General features: G+C 41.1%; 1 protein-coding gene across 5 annotated transcripts in view; it reads left to right on the plus strand.

The window, feature by feature from the left end:
- OSBPL2 (oxysterol binding protein like 2) overlaps window positions 1–17,416 on the plus strand; it is a 35,675-nt gene extending 18,259 nt beyond the window's left edge. For 3 of the 5 annotated variants that reach the window (XM_080627604.1, XM_080627605.1, XM_080627603.1), the window contains 12 exons: window positions 988–1,135; window positions 1,381–1,456; window positions 3,153–3,287; window positions 4,341–4,438; window positions 5,162–5,344; window positions 8,084–8,191; window positions 9,233–9,322; window positions 9,963–10,086; window positions 11,946–12,074; window positions 12,837–12,960; window positions 13,597–13,687; window positions 14,873–17,416. In XM_080627604.1, coding sequence (XP_080483730.1) covers window positions 988–1,135; window positions 1,381–1,456; window positions 3,153–3,287; window positions 4,341–4,438; window positions 5,162–5,344; window positions 8,084–8,191; window positions 9,233–9,322; window positions 9,963–10,086; window positions 11,946–12,074; window positions 12,837–12,960; window positions 13,597–13,687; window positions 14,873–14,975 — 1,409 coding nt within the window. In that variant the 3' untranslated portion in view covers window positions 14,976–17,416. The remainder of the gene's footprint in view (window positions 1–987; window positions 1,136–1,380; window positions 1,457–3,152; window positions 3,288–4,340; window positions 4,439–5,161; window positions 5,345–8,083; window positions 8,192–9,232; window positions 9,323–9,962; window positions 10,087–11,945; window positions 12,075–12,836; window positions 12,961–13,596; window positions 13,688–14,872) is intronic. The other 2 variants (XM_080627606.1, XM_080627607.1) reach the window with 2 other exon arrangements.
- The last annotated feature ends 149 nt before the right edge of the window (window positions 17,417–17,565 follow it).

Below are 17,565 nucleotides of genomic sequence, written 5' to 3' on the forward strand. Positions count from 1 at the left end.
TCATTTTTAGGGTGCTGTATTGGTGCTGCAACTGAGCCTTATTTGTCGTTAGCAATTGATTCTGCAGTCAGTTTCATCCAACTAGTGCTTAGGGCTGCTTGACGACAGAGGCTTGTGTTCTGTAGGTTCCCATTGGTTTAACTTTCTTTTATTAAAGCTGTTCAAAGCATCTTGTTATGTGGGGTGCTGGCATTTACTTATAACAGTGTTCCAGTAGCTATCTACCCAAGTGGATGGAATTGGGTCATAGGAAATGGAGTCACCTACTCTAGGTCATGCTTTCAGTTGCTTCTAGAGCTGAGAGAATGACACCTGGTGTCCACAGGTTCTTGCTGTAACCGTTAGGGAAGTGTTACATGGTTTGCACTCATGGATGGCAAAAAGAAGTGGGAATCATAGAATGGTTTAGGTTGGAAGGGACCTACGATCATCTAGTTCCAGCCCCTGCCATAGGCATGGACACCTTCCACTAGACCAGGTTGCTCAATAGGTTCCATTAAATATCCTACATTTCTTTTGCTCTAGTAGTATGTATGTTTGCTGCTGGATCTTGAAATTGCCCTTTTCTCTTTTACTTTCTCCTTGCCTGTTTGCAGTGTAAGAAGGCGAATTTAAGTGGTTTTAAGTTCTTTGAGAAAAGCTTCATAACTGAGTAAAATTATTGTAATGACAGCGCAGCTCTGAAGAAGAGAGAATGCAGTGAATCTGATTAGGGCCCACCGAAGAACCCGTGAGCTTCTAAATTGGTTTTATATTCAGCAATGTGAAAAAGGAGTTGAGAATGCTCGATTCTAATGCGGTACTTGGCTCTAAATACTCTTTGGACATGAGGTCACTTAATAAAGTGGTTTTATACTGATATTCTTTAAAATTAAATAACCTGATGTAAGTGTACTTACGCTGTGAAAGTTATGCCCCAGAGTGCCACTCACATTTTATAATAAGGTTCCTAATGAATGCAACAGATTTCTTACGGCTTTTATGCAGGCTTTGATTCTGACAATTCTTCAGGAGACTTTTCAGAAGCAAATCATAAAGTTGCAGAAATGCTTGATCTAGATCCACACCAAAGCGATAGGACTGGGAAGCATAATGGAGAGACGGAGATCCAAGAAAATGGAATTAAGAGACACAGGTAAACACCTGCTACTACATAGTGAATGAGAACTGAGTAAGTGCTGGCTCACTGTCTTTTGGGGCATTACTGTTCTCATTGGAAGAGCTTAATTCTCTGCATCTGAAAAGATATTCTATTGTCTACTTCTTAAGTCAACTGTAGGTTAATGCTTCGCTTCTTTCATAAATGACTTCAATACCTACAGCTGAAAATTACTTGTTGGATAAGGGGCTGATAGTGACAGTTGTTTCTTCCACTTACAGGACGTCGTTACCTGCCCCAATGTTTTCTAGGAATGATTTTAGTGTGTGGAGCATACTAAAAAAATGCATTGGACTGGTAAGTGAGCTTGGACGAAGCATGCTGAGGTCAGGGCTCCTCACTTCAACTGTCCGTTTTATTGCTGAAACCTTAAGAACAATCCGTGGTACATTTTGCATTTTGTCCTGTAGGGAACATCATCTTAAACTGCAGCTCTCAGTTTACGAACTCTCTACCATTTACTAACAGTACTACTTCCTTACCTTCTTTAGCTGTTGGAGCACGTGGATTGGCACATTTGTAATGCTGTCCTACAAGAACTGGACTAAAGCCATTACAAATATAGTCCAGTGTGCTTTGATTAACACAATGCTCTTTTCTGCCTTTTCTTATTCTTTACGTAGCAAAATGTGATTTCAGGGCTTTATTTTGGTGTGGTGGGCAGGTCTGGTTTGGTGTTTTACTTTTTTCCTCCCCTTCATAATTTAAGGAGTTTGTGCCAAACAAGAATTGCTTTAATTTGATGGAAAGGATAGAAAAGCTTGGGATCTGTTAGAGTTTCTTATGGAACCCATTGTAAGCTTGGAGTATTTATGGTGTGATGTAATGGAGTCACAAGATTTGTTCTTGGACTCCCGGACACAGATGTTTACATTGCTCTGTGTTGTTAAAGGACCCTGATGCTTGCATTGTTATTGATCGTCACTGCTGTTTTCTTTTAATCCTTTAGGAATTCAGTTATATTACTTCATTCTTATTAGGAATGAAAGGGATGTTCTACACTGGAGGGCTGTGCTGCCATAGCTGCTTTTTAGAAGCATTAATCCTTACATTTATCTCTAGCCTAGGTCTGCCAGTACAATCCTTTGTGAATGCAGCAGACAAGTCTGTAGCCCTTCTGTTACCTTACCTTATGTCACCTAGGAAATACATCTGTACTGTCAAAATCCCTTTCGTTAGGATGAGCGACCTATCCACTAGAATGCTTTGCTTGGACCAAATCAGTTGAAGTCAGTTGGGTGTAATGTTTTTCTCCTTACTACCTGTGACACTGAGGAAAATGTATGAAGTTCATCTGGTGGCATTCTCCTTTTTGCAAAGCTTTAATCACTTCAGTGATTCTTTAGTGCTCAGTCATGAGTGCAGCCTTTTAATTAAAGAACAAATTTTGCTTGGATATAGTAAAAGAACCTGGAGAATTGGAAACCTCTGTGCGAGGTTCGTGTCTGTCTTGTATCCACATACAAAAAGAAATGTTCTGATGCAAATAACAGGTTGCTGAAATAAAGCCACTAAAATTTGTTAGAGCAATTCCAATGCTATTCTTTACGTAACTGTTCCTTTCAAAAATTAATTTGTGGTTCCTGCAGCAAAACAGTTAGATTTTATGCAAATAGATATGTGAGGATTTCAAAGGAATGCGTGGTACTTAAGTATCAGTAATGAGCTAGCTGGCACATTAGTGCTGCTATCTATGGAAATTCTAACCTCTTCTGTTTCATGTGGAACCACAGAATAGAAGGTAGCATTTTCCTTGAGTTTTCTAGGCTTGCTGCATCCATTTGCTTATTCTTTCAGATGATAGTGGGGTTCTGCAGCACTTTTAGCCCCTTTCAGCTGTAGCACTTAGAGGTCTGCTATAGACTTACCAAATGGCTTTTGAAGAATGCTATAAATAAATTAACCCACAGCTTATTTTCACAGTTCTTGTTTGTTGTCAGTTGTTAACTTTAGTGTTGTGTCTAAGGAATTAACTTATCCTTTTGTTACATAGGAGCTGTCTAAAATTACAATGCCCATTGTTTTCAACGAGCCATTGAGTTTCCTTCAACGGATAACAGAATATATGGAACATATATACCTCATAAATAAGGCTTGTAGTCATGCAGACCCCCTGGAAAGAATGCAGGTAAGTAACAGCTACCACCTTCTGCTTAGTTGAGAGGGAGATTTTTCTCTCCCAGAGTCTTTTAAGACATTTTCTCACTTGAGGAAGTATTTTGTTCTTTGGGGCTATCATAAGGATGCCCATTTTGTCTTTCTAAACAAGTTTCTTGTTTCATAGTGGCTGTATCAGATACCTGTGGCACTTTCATACTTGATGCTGTGCACAGAGTTTGAGCCAGAAGTCTAATGCAGGAGATTTCCACAACTGATGATGCCCAAGGACCTCAACCCTTTTCAGGACTTCTTTTAACTGGGACTTTGGGGTTTTATGTGTTGTGAAGATGAAATCTTGGCTTTAAGTCACACTACATTGACTTGTTTGGTAGCTCCATGATTTTTAAGTTACTGAATAAAAAATTGCTGTGACTGAGACAAGCTTTGCCACTCTTTCCTCCAAAACTGGTGGTTGTTGGGAGTGAAATATAGTACCTGGCTGGTCTTACAACAAGGAACTGAATGTGGTAAAGCCAGGCCTATGTGCATTAGGTTATACTGGTATTGCTCATAGCTCTGTTTTAACTTAAGTGAAGCTGGAATGTACATACTGTACTCTGTAGCACATACTCCTGCTTTGCAGCCTGGTGGAGCTTCCGAGTGTCTTGTGTACTTGCTGGTATGGTTCAAGAAATCTCATCTGTGTCAGAAATACTGCTTGTCTGACACTAGAAAAACTCTGTTCTCCATGAGCTGAGTGTGCAGGACAGTCAAAAAAGGAGAAAAGTAGGTTTGAGAAAACAGGCTGTCCTGTTTGAGGTAGTTGGAGAAGCATGGGCAGAGGGAAATGTGACAAAAGTACAGCAAATAGTTCCTTTTGGAAATGAGATTCTTGTTAACTGCTCATATTTCCCTGCTTCTGTATCTCTTATGCTGTGGCTTACAAATGTTTTGGCCTGAAGCAATGCACAGCATTTCCGTTTTGGAAGAATAATGAAATATTATAATGTGCAACAAATACATTGGACTTAGAGTTTTAATGTGCTGTTCTCATAACAGTGTGTTCTTAATTTGCTTCTAGGCTGTAGCTGCCTTTGCAGTTTCTGCTGTAGCTTCCCAGTGGGAGAGAACTGGCAAACCATTTAACCCGCTGTTAGGAGAAACCTATGAATTAACCAGGTAATAATTACTTTAAATAAGGAGCTGGGGCTATTTGTTGTTTGTAGCAGACTCTCATGCTGGTTTGGTGTTTATGCAGTGAAATACATAAAAACCTACTAAAACATATGTCTGAGTAGATCTAAAACTGTTTTTCCCCCCAGGCTACCTCAGAATCTTTGAGAAGTTGTTATTCAAGTTGGTAATTTTGTTTCTAGGTTTAGGCAGAATATTCTTTGAATCATTCAGAGAAAAACTGGTCCTTGTTCTTCTACCAAAGAGATTTCCTGACCAGGCACTCTTAATTACTTTAAATAGGGTTTGCTGATGATGTTGGATGGATCACATCAGAGTAACTCTGAAGGGCCTCCAGCTTGCTTAAATGAATGAGTGATGTGTCTGCAGCAGAGAAAAGGATTTTCAGGCAGACCTGCTGCTGCTGCCCAAAATGTTCCTGTATTTTCATGAGTTACTTCAGTGAAACATCTGCAGATGCATTTGTGGGTAGCAAGTTGTTCAGGTGTTTGAATGTGGGTGGGTTTGGGGTATAAAGAGAAAGCGTTCAGAGTGCTGATTCTTTCGCTTCATCAATTGTAAATGTGTCATAGGACTAGAAAAGTCTCGCTTCAGCTTCATCTAAAAATCCTTCATGTTTTCACAGCACTGAGTAACTCTTTTCTCCTGTAACATTAAAAAACCTACTTACTGTTTAATGCTCTTTTTTTTTTTTGTTGTTGTTTCTAGGGAGGATTTAGGATTTAGGTTTATATCTGAACAAGTCAGCCACCACCCACCTATTAGTGCATTTTATTCTGAAGGCCTCAATAAGGATTTCATTTTTCATGGATCAATCTATCCCAAACTAAAATTCTGGGGAAAGAGTATAGAAGCAGAGCCCCGGGGAACAATTACTTTGGAGCTTCTGAAGTGAGTATGAGAAGTAAATACCTTTATGTTGATCTCCTTAACATTAACTTGAATATATTGGCTTTTCATAGGTGGTGATCTTGCTGAAGAGGTCATAAGAGTTTCTTTACAAGTTAATTTTAACTGCTTAATTTCAGGGCTTTGCTTGTTTTAAGTTATGTCACGCTTGTGTAGCTGGAGCAATGCGACCCAGTTTTTCCATTGTGAAAAATAGTAGTTCTTAAAAATGGAATGCTACTGAAAGCCAGTTGTGTGAAGCATGTCAAATTTAGAGAGAGAAAATTCTATTACTGGGCTATTCAAGCTCGTCTTGCTTATATATTCTTGTTGGCTTTGATTGTGTGGAAGGAACTGCATCTTCAGAATAGCTGTTCCATGTGAGAAGGGAAGGTGAGGAACTTGTTAGGCTTGCCTTGTCACTTGTTTCAAACTTCCTGTGTATGATCACCTTCCCATTAAGATCAAGAATGCCTTTCCAGATTGCTCCCAGGCTTGTCTGTAGCTGTAGATGCCTCTCATAAACTACACGAGACTGTGTAAGTTGGTTTGTGCCCAGGTGGCACAATGATTCTCGACCTTTCCCAGGTAGGACACAAGGATACACAAGGTAATAGCTGCAGAAAAATTATTCTGCAGTTGAACACTGAAAGGTGCTTTCCTAAAAGCTTTCCCAAAAGGTTGTTTGAGATGTTGTCTTAGGAAGTTTCTATGCAGTTCGTTTCTGTAAGGAGTCAACTTGTCTGCTGTATCAAGCGTTAACTTTGCCTATAGTTTCCTTTGAAGGTATAGTTCAATTCTCGAGCTGCTGGCATCAAATCTTCTGAAGCTTATAAAAGTATGAACTGGTCTTGGATATAAATGGTAATGGAAATAAAAGAAATTTCTTCTGAATGTAAAAGGAGCTATGAATGTTAGTGCAGATGTGACAAAAATAAAGTCTGTTGCTTGAGAGAGAAGCCTTTATTAGAAGGCTATTAAAAGTCCCATTCAGCCTAATCAAATTACAGGGCACTGATTTAAACTGGAATATAAACCATTAAAGCATTTACTTTAAAGAATTGCTTCAAGTTAGCAGCAGAAGTGGAAATCGAATTTTGAGCCTCTCAGTGTTGTGATTCATCCCATTCTGTTGGGTTGAGGAATCTGAAAACTGCTCAGGGCTTGTGTGAACAAACTGTTCAGGAAGCAAAATTGCAAGTCAATGTGAAGTACTGCATTTAAGTTAGCCATGACTGTTTGCAAAACACGCATTAGAAAACACACTTGTTCCTCACTTCTCCAGCACAAAGAAGTGTTTCAATTTATCAGCACTGTCCATGAGTGGTTTGTGTTTTGTTTTATGCTGTGCAGCTTTGGGTGTCAAGTAGTTCATGAATAAAGCTGTGTGCTAAGGCTGGGGGGATGAATTTGGGGGGTTCTGGAATTTTTCCCCTACTTGATGAGTAGTCATTGTCCTAAAGTATGCTTGAAGAAAAGTTGCTGTGGAAAAGTCAGGCTTCAATGCTCTGTTTTGACTCAGCTGGAAAATGCTGGACTAGGTGGAAACATTAAATAGGAGTGTTCTCTCCATACTTATTGAAAGTAGAAGTGCAAGGCATTTGTTACAAAGAGGATACTGCTTGTTTCTGTATCTTTTGTATTAAAATAGAGTTTGCAAGCTTTCCTAAGATGTATTCGTTGCCAGCCAGGTAACTTTAGCATTTCTTTTGCCAGCATGGAGAGATGAGTGGGAAGAGATGGCTTTGACTCTGCTGGGCCTAGTGCTGACTGGAGCCCTGTTTAACATTGTGACCACTTTTAGAATAATGTCTTTTAAGGGTTTAAAATCTTTTAAGGGTTAATTCATCTTTGTGAAGGTTTTCACAAAATATTAAACCAAACAGAAACAAAGTGGGAAATCCTTCAATTCTAGCACTTCTCTTTCCTCTCAGTAAATCCTTTGGGAAAAGGATGGAATTGAGTAATGAATGGGGCTTTCAAATGTCATGTTTACGAAGCTTGAGTATAGTGCTACTGAGTCCTACTGGTGTTAAACAATAACCAATCCCCCCTCCCTCAAACTTGTGGGGTATTTGTATGCAGTTTACTGACTCCTGTCACGCTCTTCAGGTTCAAAAGCCTTTTAGCACCCAGTGCTTGTAGAATGATTCAAGTGCCTTAGTCTGACCAGCCCTTGAGGAGGAGTGTCTGCCTTTATCAGAACTGGTAGTGACTAACCTCTCTGCTGGAAGACTCAACTATTCATGTTCAGTGCTTTTTTATCACAAAAAGGCACTCTAGATAATGATAGAGGTTTACAAGAAAGAGGTTTTGGAAGAAGCTTGGCAGTGCTGCAGCAGTAGTTGAAGAGCAGACACTATTAGGAGTTAGTCTGTAAGTCTGGTTCTCCTGTGAGTATTATGTTTTATCATATACAGCTTTAAAAGTGTAAATGAAAAAGATGAATTATTAAAGGTGTTTATGTTGGGCTGGAATCTGTAATCAAAAGCACATCAACTTACTATTTCAACTGTGAGAGGGAAGAAAAATAAAGGGATATCACTGTATTAACTTGCACTAATGTTTAGATACACACATTGTTGGCTCATAAAGAAAAGTCTGTTTCTCTTCTGTTATGAATTCAACTGTTGGCTGGTCACAGGAGTGCTAAATATTCTGCCGTGCCATGAACAGAATTGAGACCAGGTTTACATTCCAGCTCAAGCACAAGAAAATGATTTATTTCTGGTTTCTTTACAGACATAATGAAGCTTACACATGGACGAACCCAACCTGTTGTGTACATAATGTAATTATTGGTAAACTGTGGTTAGAACAATACGGAACAGTAGAGATTGTAAATCACAGGTAATGCTGATCATGAGGCTTGTAAGAGGAGCAACCATGCAACAGTCCCTACAAGGCAGATAGTTCTGCTCCCCCCTGACTTCTGGCATGCAGTCTATTCCTTGGGCTGGACTTAGTATCATAGTAATGCTAATGAAAAGGCACAAGGCTTGATGGCTTACAGGATGCAAAGATGTGTATTTGTCAATTCCCCCTTCAAATTCAGCCCTATTGACAGAGAACAGGGATTAAATTTAAACTCCAGAACCATTAAATGGAATAATTGTCAGAGGCTTGCAGTGAACCCTCCATCATGTTGGCTGTGACTGGGTTTTGAAGCTCTTCAGTTTCGATAATAGAGGATGTCTTAAATGAAGGGTACAGCACAGAAAAATGGCTGCAGAGTAGGGTAATGTGAACCTGGAGCATATCAATTGCTCTGCCAACTGCCTCTATAAAAGCTTTTTACCTTCTTTAAATGACCTCCTATAATGATGAGGGAGAGAATTCTGTGAAAACTGTTATTTCTACATGTTTTTTTGTCAATGAATGGAGCTTTAATCCAGCAGGGCTGCTGTTCTGGTACTTCTCATAGTATCAAATCTGCAATCCTGTTTCCTCTATTTGCACAAAACCCTCATGATGGTGTGTTTGTGCTTGACATAGAAACTTGGCTTGATACCTCACTGAGAGAGATTATTTACATATATGTACCTTCAGTGCAAGGAAGATGCTGAAATATAATGCTGATTGATGCTTGTAAACTGTTCAGAAGTTTTGAGATGCAATTTAGAGGTAACTTTTGAATGCACTTCACTAAATTTTCATGTATAGGTGATTTGTAAAAGCCATTTCTCATTGCAGTTAGCTTTAAATAGATGCTAATCTGAAGTGCAGTGTGCTAAGTGTGAGTTATGTAGTATACAAGGCTGCATTCCTAGTAGTTATGTAGTATACAAGGCTGCATTTTATTCCTAGTACTGTAACTACCCCCAGCTAACTACAGCTTGCCAGCATGTTTAGGGACTTGCTGCTTTAAGCATGTTCTTGTTTCCTCTGCAGCACTGGAGATAAATGTGTCCTTAATTTTAAACCATGTGGACTGTTTGGGAAAGAGCTTCACAGAGTAGAGGGACACATTCAGGACAAAAAGTAAGTGATAAAAGCTGTTCGGCTTCTCTCTTTCTGAGCACTGAGGCGTTTCTATTGCTGGCACAGTGACCACAGTTGATGTGACTGCGGAGTTACTGGCACATGGCAATGCAGATTGTAACCCAGTTCTGTTCTCTGTGTCAGTATTGAACCCCCTTGATTTTAGGATGATTATTTTAAGAATTATTAGAAAAAAGTCTCCAAAAAAGTTTGAAAATAAAGCTATCCAGGGCAAACGCAGAGTGCCCACAACTGTTGTACAGCCACAATTCCAGTATTCAGTTTAAAATAATGAGTGTGGTTATTAGAAACTTTTAATCAAACCCAAACCTGTTTTTTGACCCTGAGTCTCTTTATTGTAAACTACTGGCTTTATTGCACCCACATTCATTTAACAGTGTCAACAGCATGTGACTAAGTCATGAGGATGTGTTCTGCACAACTGAATGCCAGAAAGACTGGAAGAAGCTGAAACCTTTTCTTTGCATTGTCAAGTATCTGGCTTCTAAGATACCTGCAAATAAAAGTAAAATACAACAAAGTAGGAAGCTGTGTATCAAATATAGAACAGAATCTGTATGACTTGGCTTAGAAGGCTTTGTAAAGAAGGCAAACTAAATATCCTTTGCTTTCTCTGCAGCAGAAAGAAGCTGTGTGTGATCTATGGCAAGTGGACAGAATGCTTGTGGTGCACTGACCCCACTACGTATGAGACCTACAAGAAGAATGAGAAGAGAGGTGGTGAGCAGAAGAAACCGAAGCCGGTAAGGTCCAGGGTTCTTCAGGGAGAAAAGATACTGAAATAAGAGAAATGAGAGGAAAACATCTTCTGTACAGAAATAGTTGGGTGGTGGTGAATGGAGCTTTAAACCAGTCTGTCTTTTGGTAGGGGTTAGATGTGGGCAGTGCTAGTCCTGTGAGAAAGCTTTGGACTTTGAACTTGTGTAGACTTCAGTGTGAGCTGCTGGTGTTGAAGAGAGCTCGTAAGATGATGGTGTTTGATAGAAGTGTGTCAGAGAGAAGTCATCAATTATCAGCCCCAAGCTGATGTTGTCCAGTCCTTGAATAGGGAAAGCAGCTCTACTGCCATCTCCAGATGTAAGAACACTAGGATTTGGGCATTAAAATACTTACAAGTTTAAGTCAGTTATGGGTTTTGGTGATGCAAGCCTTTAGAATGTATGATGTAGACAGCCACGACAACAGGGGGGTCTAGAAACACGCAGGGTTTTTCCATCACGTGTGAGTAGTGTCAGGTGAGTTACCACCAAAGCCTCAGTGTTACATGGTGCAGCAGAAGACTTTTGGGTTTCCTGATGTCAACAGGGCCTTGCAGACCCTGGTTGTTCATTGAAAATGATAAATTAAACAAAATCTAATCACTTAACATTAAGAGGCTTAAACTCATATTAAAAAGTGTTCACATGAGAAGAATCCGGAGGCCTTGCTTTTGGCTCTGGATTCCATCATGGTGCAGGCTTGTATTTTGACTTTTTTCTTTATAGAATAAGGTTCTGTTCATCTTACAAAAATCAACTCTTTCTTTCCTTCCTTCCTTCCTGTTGAATCTATATTTAGATGGGGAACTCTTAACAGTAAACCAGATGTTGACATGGAAAGTAGCCTAAAAGAGTCTTTTTAAATAATGAATACTCAAACCAAATGACTGAAATTAGTCTCTTAACCATATGGAGCTGTTTTCTAGTGTATAAAACAGGCTCTCCTTAATTTAATAGGGTGTTCTTGAATAAAATAAATGGGTTGTGTCAGAGGGGGCAGAAAGAAAGTAGAAAGCGGAGTGGGTGGGAATGAGGGGAGGGAGGAAAACTGTAACACTGTCACTCTAAGATGTTTTTGCCTTAAACTTCTCTTCTGGTGGTTGTGGTTTTAAATGGTTTCTCATGGTGAAATCCTCTTAAATTCCACAGTGCGGCTGTGTCCTACAACAGGCAGAGTCTCTAAGATCATGAGGTCAGCCTCTTGCAGACTACCGAGTTTGATTTTAGATATGCCTTACAGCAGTGCATCTGGTAACAAAGGAACATTGAAGGAAGGATACTGTATTTATAAACTGAAGTGCACAGTCCTTGTAGTGAGAAAAATGGCAGTGATGATAGTTACTAGAATCTAGATCATGGAAATCAGTCTGAAACAAGGGCAGATCTGGTTTTAATTGCACATCCACATCTTTTGCAGATGATGAAGCAGTAGCCACAAGCAGGCACATTCTATTTGTCAGTTTAGGCCATTATGAGAACTGATTTAAATTGCAGTCTTGGCTTACTTCAACCTGAAGGAGTAATAACCATGTTGGGTGAAATTAAGCTATGGCATGGAATAGAATGGAAGTCACAGAAAAGGCTTCTGAAAGACATTAGTTTACTACCGTAAACAGACATTCAAGTTGGTGGGAGACTATTCAGAGACATCAGGAGCAAGACATTACAATAAGAATGAGAGGATCAGTATACACAGTAAGGAAAAGCAAACAGAGTGAGGCAGAAGTACAGGAGAGTGTTTAGTATCTCAGATTGGAACAGATTCTTCAGCAGTCACTGCAGAGCTCTAGATGAAACTGTCCAATTTCCTTTTGTTCCCCTGCCAAATGTTATCTCTGTTCCAGAGTGAAGATGTTATTAAATCTGAAAATGATGAGGCTGATGATATGCCAGAGGTTCAAGACACGGTGCAGTTCATACCAGGCAGTAAATTACTTTGGAGAATAAATTGTAGGCCACCAAACTCCTCCCAGGTAACCGTTTCAGTCAGTCTGTGCATCGCTGTCGCTGGTGGTTTATCCAAGGGAACATGAGAGATGTTGAAGGGAGAACTTGTTGAAGTGTGTGACCTTAGGATGCACATTGACAGGCTCTGGCAGTTCTTGTTACAGCTGAAAAATTACACTACAGTAAGCTCTGTGCTTTGATCCTGTGCTCAAAGCATCACTGCTGTGTCAGAGTTGGTAGCAGGAACACATGCTCTGACTGCAGCTGCTTCAGCGTGGGCCTGGTGGCGTGGGTGAACGTGTGAGAGATCTTTGAGCTTGGAGTGGCTAAAATAAGGAAACGCATTCCCTCTGCTGACCTTGCTGTTAAAAGACAGACTTCCAAAATGCAGTCACTGGGCAGCTGGGTATTAACTTCAATAGTTTCAAGAAGAGATTGTGGTCCTTTAGGTGCGGGTGGGTTTTTGGTTTGGGGTTTTTTGCGTGTTGGTTGTTTTTCTTTATAAAAGTCATGCTGTTATGTATCGGATAGGGAGGAAAATCTGTGTTAATCCTCTGAATCAAAGTGCTTAAAAAATCAAAGCTGTGATTTCCATCCCTTTTGCCTTTCCTTGTCCCTCCCCTCCAAACCCAGTTTTGTATGAGCCTAACCTTGATTCCAGGGCAGTCAGTGCGGGAAGGTTTGACTCAGCAATTTCTCTTGGAAGCTCCATTGTATCTATTCAGTAGAGGGAACCCAGTGCCCCTTTGCCAAAGTAACTTGTGCGTTATCTTTGATTTGCTTTTCAGATGTACAATTTCACCAGTTTTGCTGTGAGCCTCAATGAGCTGGAGAAGGGCATGGAAGCAATATTAGCTCCCACTGACTGCCGGCTACGTCCAGACATCAGAAACATGGAAAATGGGAACATGGGTACGTGTTTGCTGGAGGAGATGCTTTCACATCAGTAAGTTTTGAGAGGGATGGCTGGCGGGAAGTTCCTCATACAGGTCTTCAGTTTCTCATTCCCAGAGCAGCCGTAAATCATTTTAACCCTGTGGTAATGAGTATGCATGTGAACAATGTCTGTTTTCTCCCAGAAAATGTGTCCAGAGTGGATCCCAAGACTGCTGTCCTCTGTTAGGGTGTATTTGCATGTTTGCTAGCTTGGGGGAAACTGGCAGGCATGCTCTCTTGCTCTGGAGCTTGTCTGGAAAGACATGTGGTGAACAGACGTGCTCTGGTGTTTGTCACTGAAAACACATGGCCAAATAGTGAAAGAGTCACACTCTCTATTACGCTTAATCCGAGTTCTTTCCTGCGGTGTTTCTGAGAGAGAAACCACCCAAATTTCATTTTTGACACTGTGTTTGTAGTAGCAACTGTTCTGAAATGACAGTTGAGGGGTTTTAGTGTGTGTGATTGTCGTTGTTCCGTGAGATTTTGTACAGCAAACGCTTTCTCTTGCTTACATGAACTGTATTTTATTCCCTGCAGTCTCTTCTGTGTTTTCTGCATTTCTGTTTCTATTTTGCAAAGTAACCAATCTTTTCTTGACGTGTTTGTTAGATGTGGCTAGCAAAGAAAAAGAGAGACTAGAGGAGAAACAGAGAGCTGCTCGCAAGGAGCGTGCGAAGGATGAGGTGGAGTGGCACACACGGTAAGGGGAGGGAAGCTGGGCATTTGTTTCATGCTTGGAATGGTTTGGTGCGCTGCTTGAGGTGTGTTTGTTCAAGACAGTGTGTTTGATTTCCTGCATGGCAGCACTAATGTCACCTAAAGCAAATTTGCTGGGTCAACAACTAAATAATGTAGCTGGAAGCCAAAATTACCAGTAACTTCTCCAGGACAAAGTTATCCAATGTTAAATGGTGAAACCTGTCTAATGAAGTACTGTGGTAACGTTGGGTTTCTTTGGGTTTGTTTTCTACAACCTGCAGATGCCATATTTTTGTTAGAATGAATAAAATATGAAGTCTCATCTGTTCTTTAACCATGTCCTGTCCAGCTTTTGGCAGCTGAGTAAGACATTGTGGCCCTCCGAGGCCTTTTATTTCACTCTTATGACTTCTTGCCTTGGATACCTCAGAAATTGCTTTTTCTATTGCATATTCGAGTGACTTCCCTGTCACAGAATGCACCGGTGATGTGTGATTTGGAGCCTGCTCCTGCTGGTTCCTTTACACAGATGCCAGTGCTCTGCAGTCAAGTGCATGCCCATGGCCAGTTCCTGCAGGTGCTTCCTTCAAAGGCAAGAACTTTGGGATGCTCCCATGATTTCCTGAAATTCAGAAGAGCCGTTCTCTTCCCGAAGCCTGGAGGAGCAGCTACAGCCTAATTCCAGTTAATGCCTTTGAAAATCTCTTCCAGAAAACATAGAATTGTTTTCAGTCAACGTGGCTAAAAAGGGAGCATCTGTTCTTGCAGAGTACAGCTCCCCAGAACCAGACTCCTTCCTGTTTGGACAGGATTACAAAAAGGATTGTGGAAGGGAGTTGGCATTCCTTTAAAGTAAAATGAATCTATCTAATCTAGAGTATCAGTGTTCTTTTTATTTGCAGTGGGACAGGATGAAAGCCCTTTCATACTCCTCCTTGACTTTATGTTAAAAATAATCATAGAAAAGGTGCTTTACAAGGTGGTGATAACTGTGTAGGAGGTTTAATGCCTTATTTTTCACGCTCAGGCTATTTCCTGAGAGATTTCATTTTCTAATAAGAAATAGCAGTGTGTTTTTCCCAGTGTTTTAGGAAAGAAGCAAAGTTGTTTTTTTCCCCTCTTAATAACTGCTCACTCTGTTTGCTTTTTCCTTGTTTCTTTCCTTTTCCTTTCTTTTGTTTTCCAGATGGTTTCATCAAGGCACTAACCCCTACACTGGGACTTCAGATTGGCTGTACTCAGGTGGCTATTTTGATAGGAATTTCTCAGACTGCCCAGACATATACTGAAATTACAGAACCAATTGCTCATCTCATCTGGACATCCAGCTCCTAGATTTCGTTCCAAGCCAGTCACTGGTTTTGTTGATAGCAAAAACCAGCTTTTCTAAGTAAATTTTAACACAAAGTCTATGGGTCAACAATCAAGGATTTCATTAGCACTAATGTTGGATTGCCAAATATTGAGATACTGTTGCATTCTGTCCATAAAGCTGCACCTGAAATCATCATATTTTCACTAATTTTCAAAGGCACCTTTTGGTTCTTCATTGCCCCCCCTAGTTTCTTTGTCAGGAAGATTCGCTGTACCCGGTAGAGCACATAACATCCTTGAGAACTACGTAACTTAAATAAAATAGAGATAATATCCTTGTTACTTAGTACAATAGTGAAGAATCTGAAGGCTTTTGGAACTCGGAGCAGGGATGAAAAGCTAACCTTGTATCAGCAGGATCAAATCTAGTGCTGCGGATGCTCCCTGTGAAGAGATACATGTGAGCTCCCGTACGGTATGTAGCACTACGGGGGGACCAGGGCCTGGCCCCTCGGTATGATTCAATAATGGATTGACCTGGGGAAACAAAACCCAGCCTGAGCTTCCCAACGTGTAGTTGTCTGTTACAGAGTCTTCACAACTTCGGGACACTGTGAGCATTAAACTGTATACCTGTGATAAACCTACATAAAGCATACGTTAAAGAGCAGGGAAGGGTGCATTAAAAACTGTGCTTTTTCTGAAGTCAAATGCTGTTCTAAAACTACCAGAAGCTTCGGGAGCAATTGTGGGAATGTCGAGGTGGTTAAAATGTAAAATATATTGCTTGCTACCACTTGGAGGCTTAAATCTTCTGCACTACCTTTGGCAGCTTTGGCGCTATGTATGCTTCTATGCTAAACTCTTTGGAAGCACTTTGGTGTCTGTAGCCACACAGGTCCATATTCTGGGGACGTTTTGGTTTGCATGTTGTTCATTATTAGGTCATGTCTGGTTTGTATGTTGTGAAAAAGCAGAAATCAACTTCAAGCTTTGGCAGAGTTCTACCTATTACAAGTTGTCTGTGAGCACATGATGTCAACAAGTCAGATTTCTTTCGTTCCATGTCAAACCATCAAAGCCATATAACCCTAGAAAGGATGACTGGATTGATGCATTCGTTGTCGTTCAAGTGATAACACTCTGGGAGGGGTGAGAGGGGAGAGAGGCTAGAAAAAATAAGTCCAGTCATTAAAGCTAATCCTGATGTTGCTGCTTCTTTTATGCAAGCTTTTAATTGAGTACCCAGGTAAAATGGAGAGTGGCTGCACAGCCGTAAGGTGTTAAGCACCAGCAGCTGGAGGAGCTCATGGTGTGATTGATGTCCAGGACACACGTGGCTTCAGCCAGAGAGGAGGTTCTGAAAGGGCTTCTCTTCCAGCCTCAGGATTAAGAAGCAGATGAGAGTTGAGTGGTTTGTGGAGAGACGTGTTTGTGTCCAGCCAGGCACATCATGGTTAGAATAATGTTAAATGTGGGGGGGAATTTGGGTCTCGTCTTCACTGCAGAAGTGAGAGAAGCTGTAACAATTGAGGGCAGTCTGGAACCTGCTCCTGGCAGCGTTCTTCTATTGCCAGGAATCAGACTGTGTGTGGCTGCAGGTGTCGGGGCTCACAGCTCGCCTCGGTGTACGGTGCGCAGTGGGGTGCCTCGTGAGCACAGAAACCCTTGGCTCTTACACAGACGTTGCTGAGCCCTGTGGGACAGCACAAAAATACGGTTTTATGTAAAAAGATGAACTTCAGTGACCGTGCCGGGCACGGGGACCCCTTCCCAACCCGCTGCGAGCGGCACCGGGAGCCCTTTGTGAGGCGAGGACTGAAAGGATTCCAGTTTAATACCTCATGGGAGGTTAAAGCTTGCCTGAACTAAATAGTGTGTTTAATGGTGGAGTGGTGTTTGCATAGGAACAGAAACTGCCTGAATGGAAGCAGAGTCATTGCTAAAGCAATACTCTGTAAGAAGTGTACAGGTTGGCATCTCTCATGATTTAAGCTCAGAGACCTGAAGCCTTGTCATTAGATGAAAGCACAAACAATGGTTTAATCCAAACTATACAGGATCTTTATGGGATTTAAAAGAAATGGGGAAGGTTTCTAGAGTACGAGCACTCCACTGGTTGTGTCCTTACCCTCTTCTCCCCTTCCTCTGAGGTTTTCAGTTCAGTTTCAGGCTTGTTCCAACCCCATTCTTCTAATATATTGTTCATTGCCAGCACTTCAGATTCTTTCCCCTCCCGGCCACGGGTCTGTGCTTGGCTTCCCCTGGGCCTCCTGATGCTCTCAACAAGTTTTCTTTTCGATGCAGGTCTCGCCTCAGTAGTTTCCGTGTCAGGACATGAAGAACTTTGCACCTTTTGAAAGAATGTCACTTTTATAACTTGATTAAACACTGTCTATATGATACCGGTGTTAGATTGTGTTGATACAGCTCTGGAGAGAAACCAGCTAGAAAGGAATGGTAATAAACACTTAACACCCTTTGGGCCTCTCGATGGTAACAGATTGGTGTGAGACTGAGTCTGCGAGGGCAGGAGCTGACTTCGGGCTTGTTCAGCCCCGTCCG

The sequence above is a fragment of the Psittacula echo genome (assembly GCF_963264785.1).
Source record: "Psittacula echo genome assembly, chromosome: 12".
NCBI classification, from domain to species: Eukaryota; Metazoa; Chordata; class Aves; order Psittaciformes; family Psittacidae; genus Psittacula; species Psittacula echo.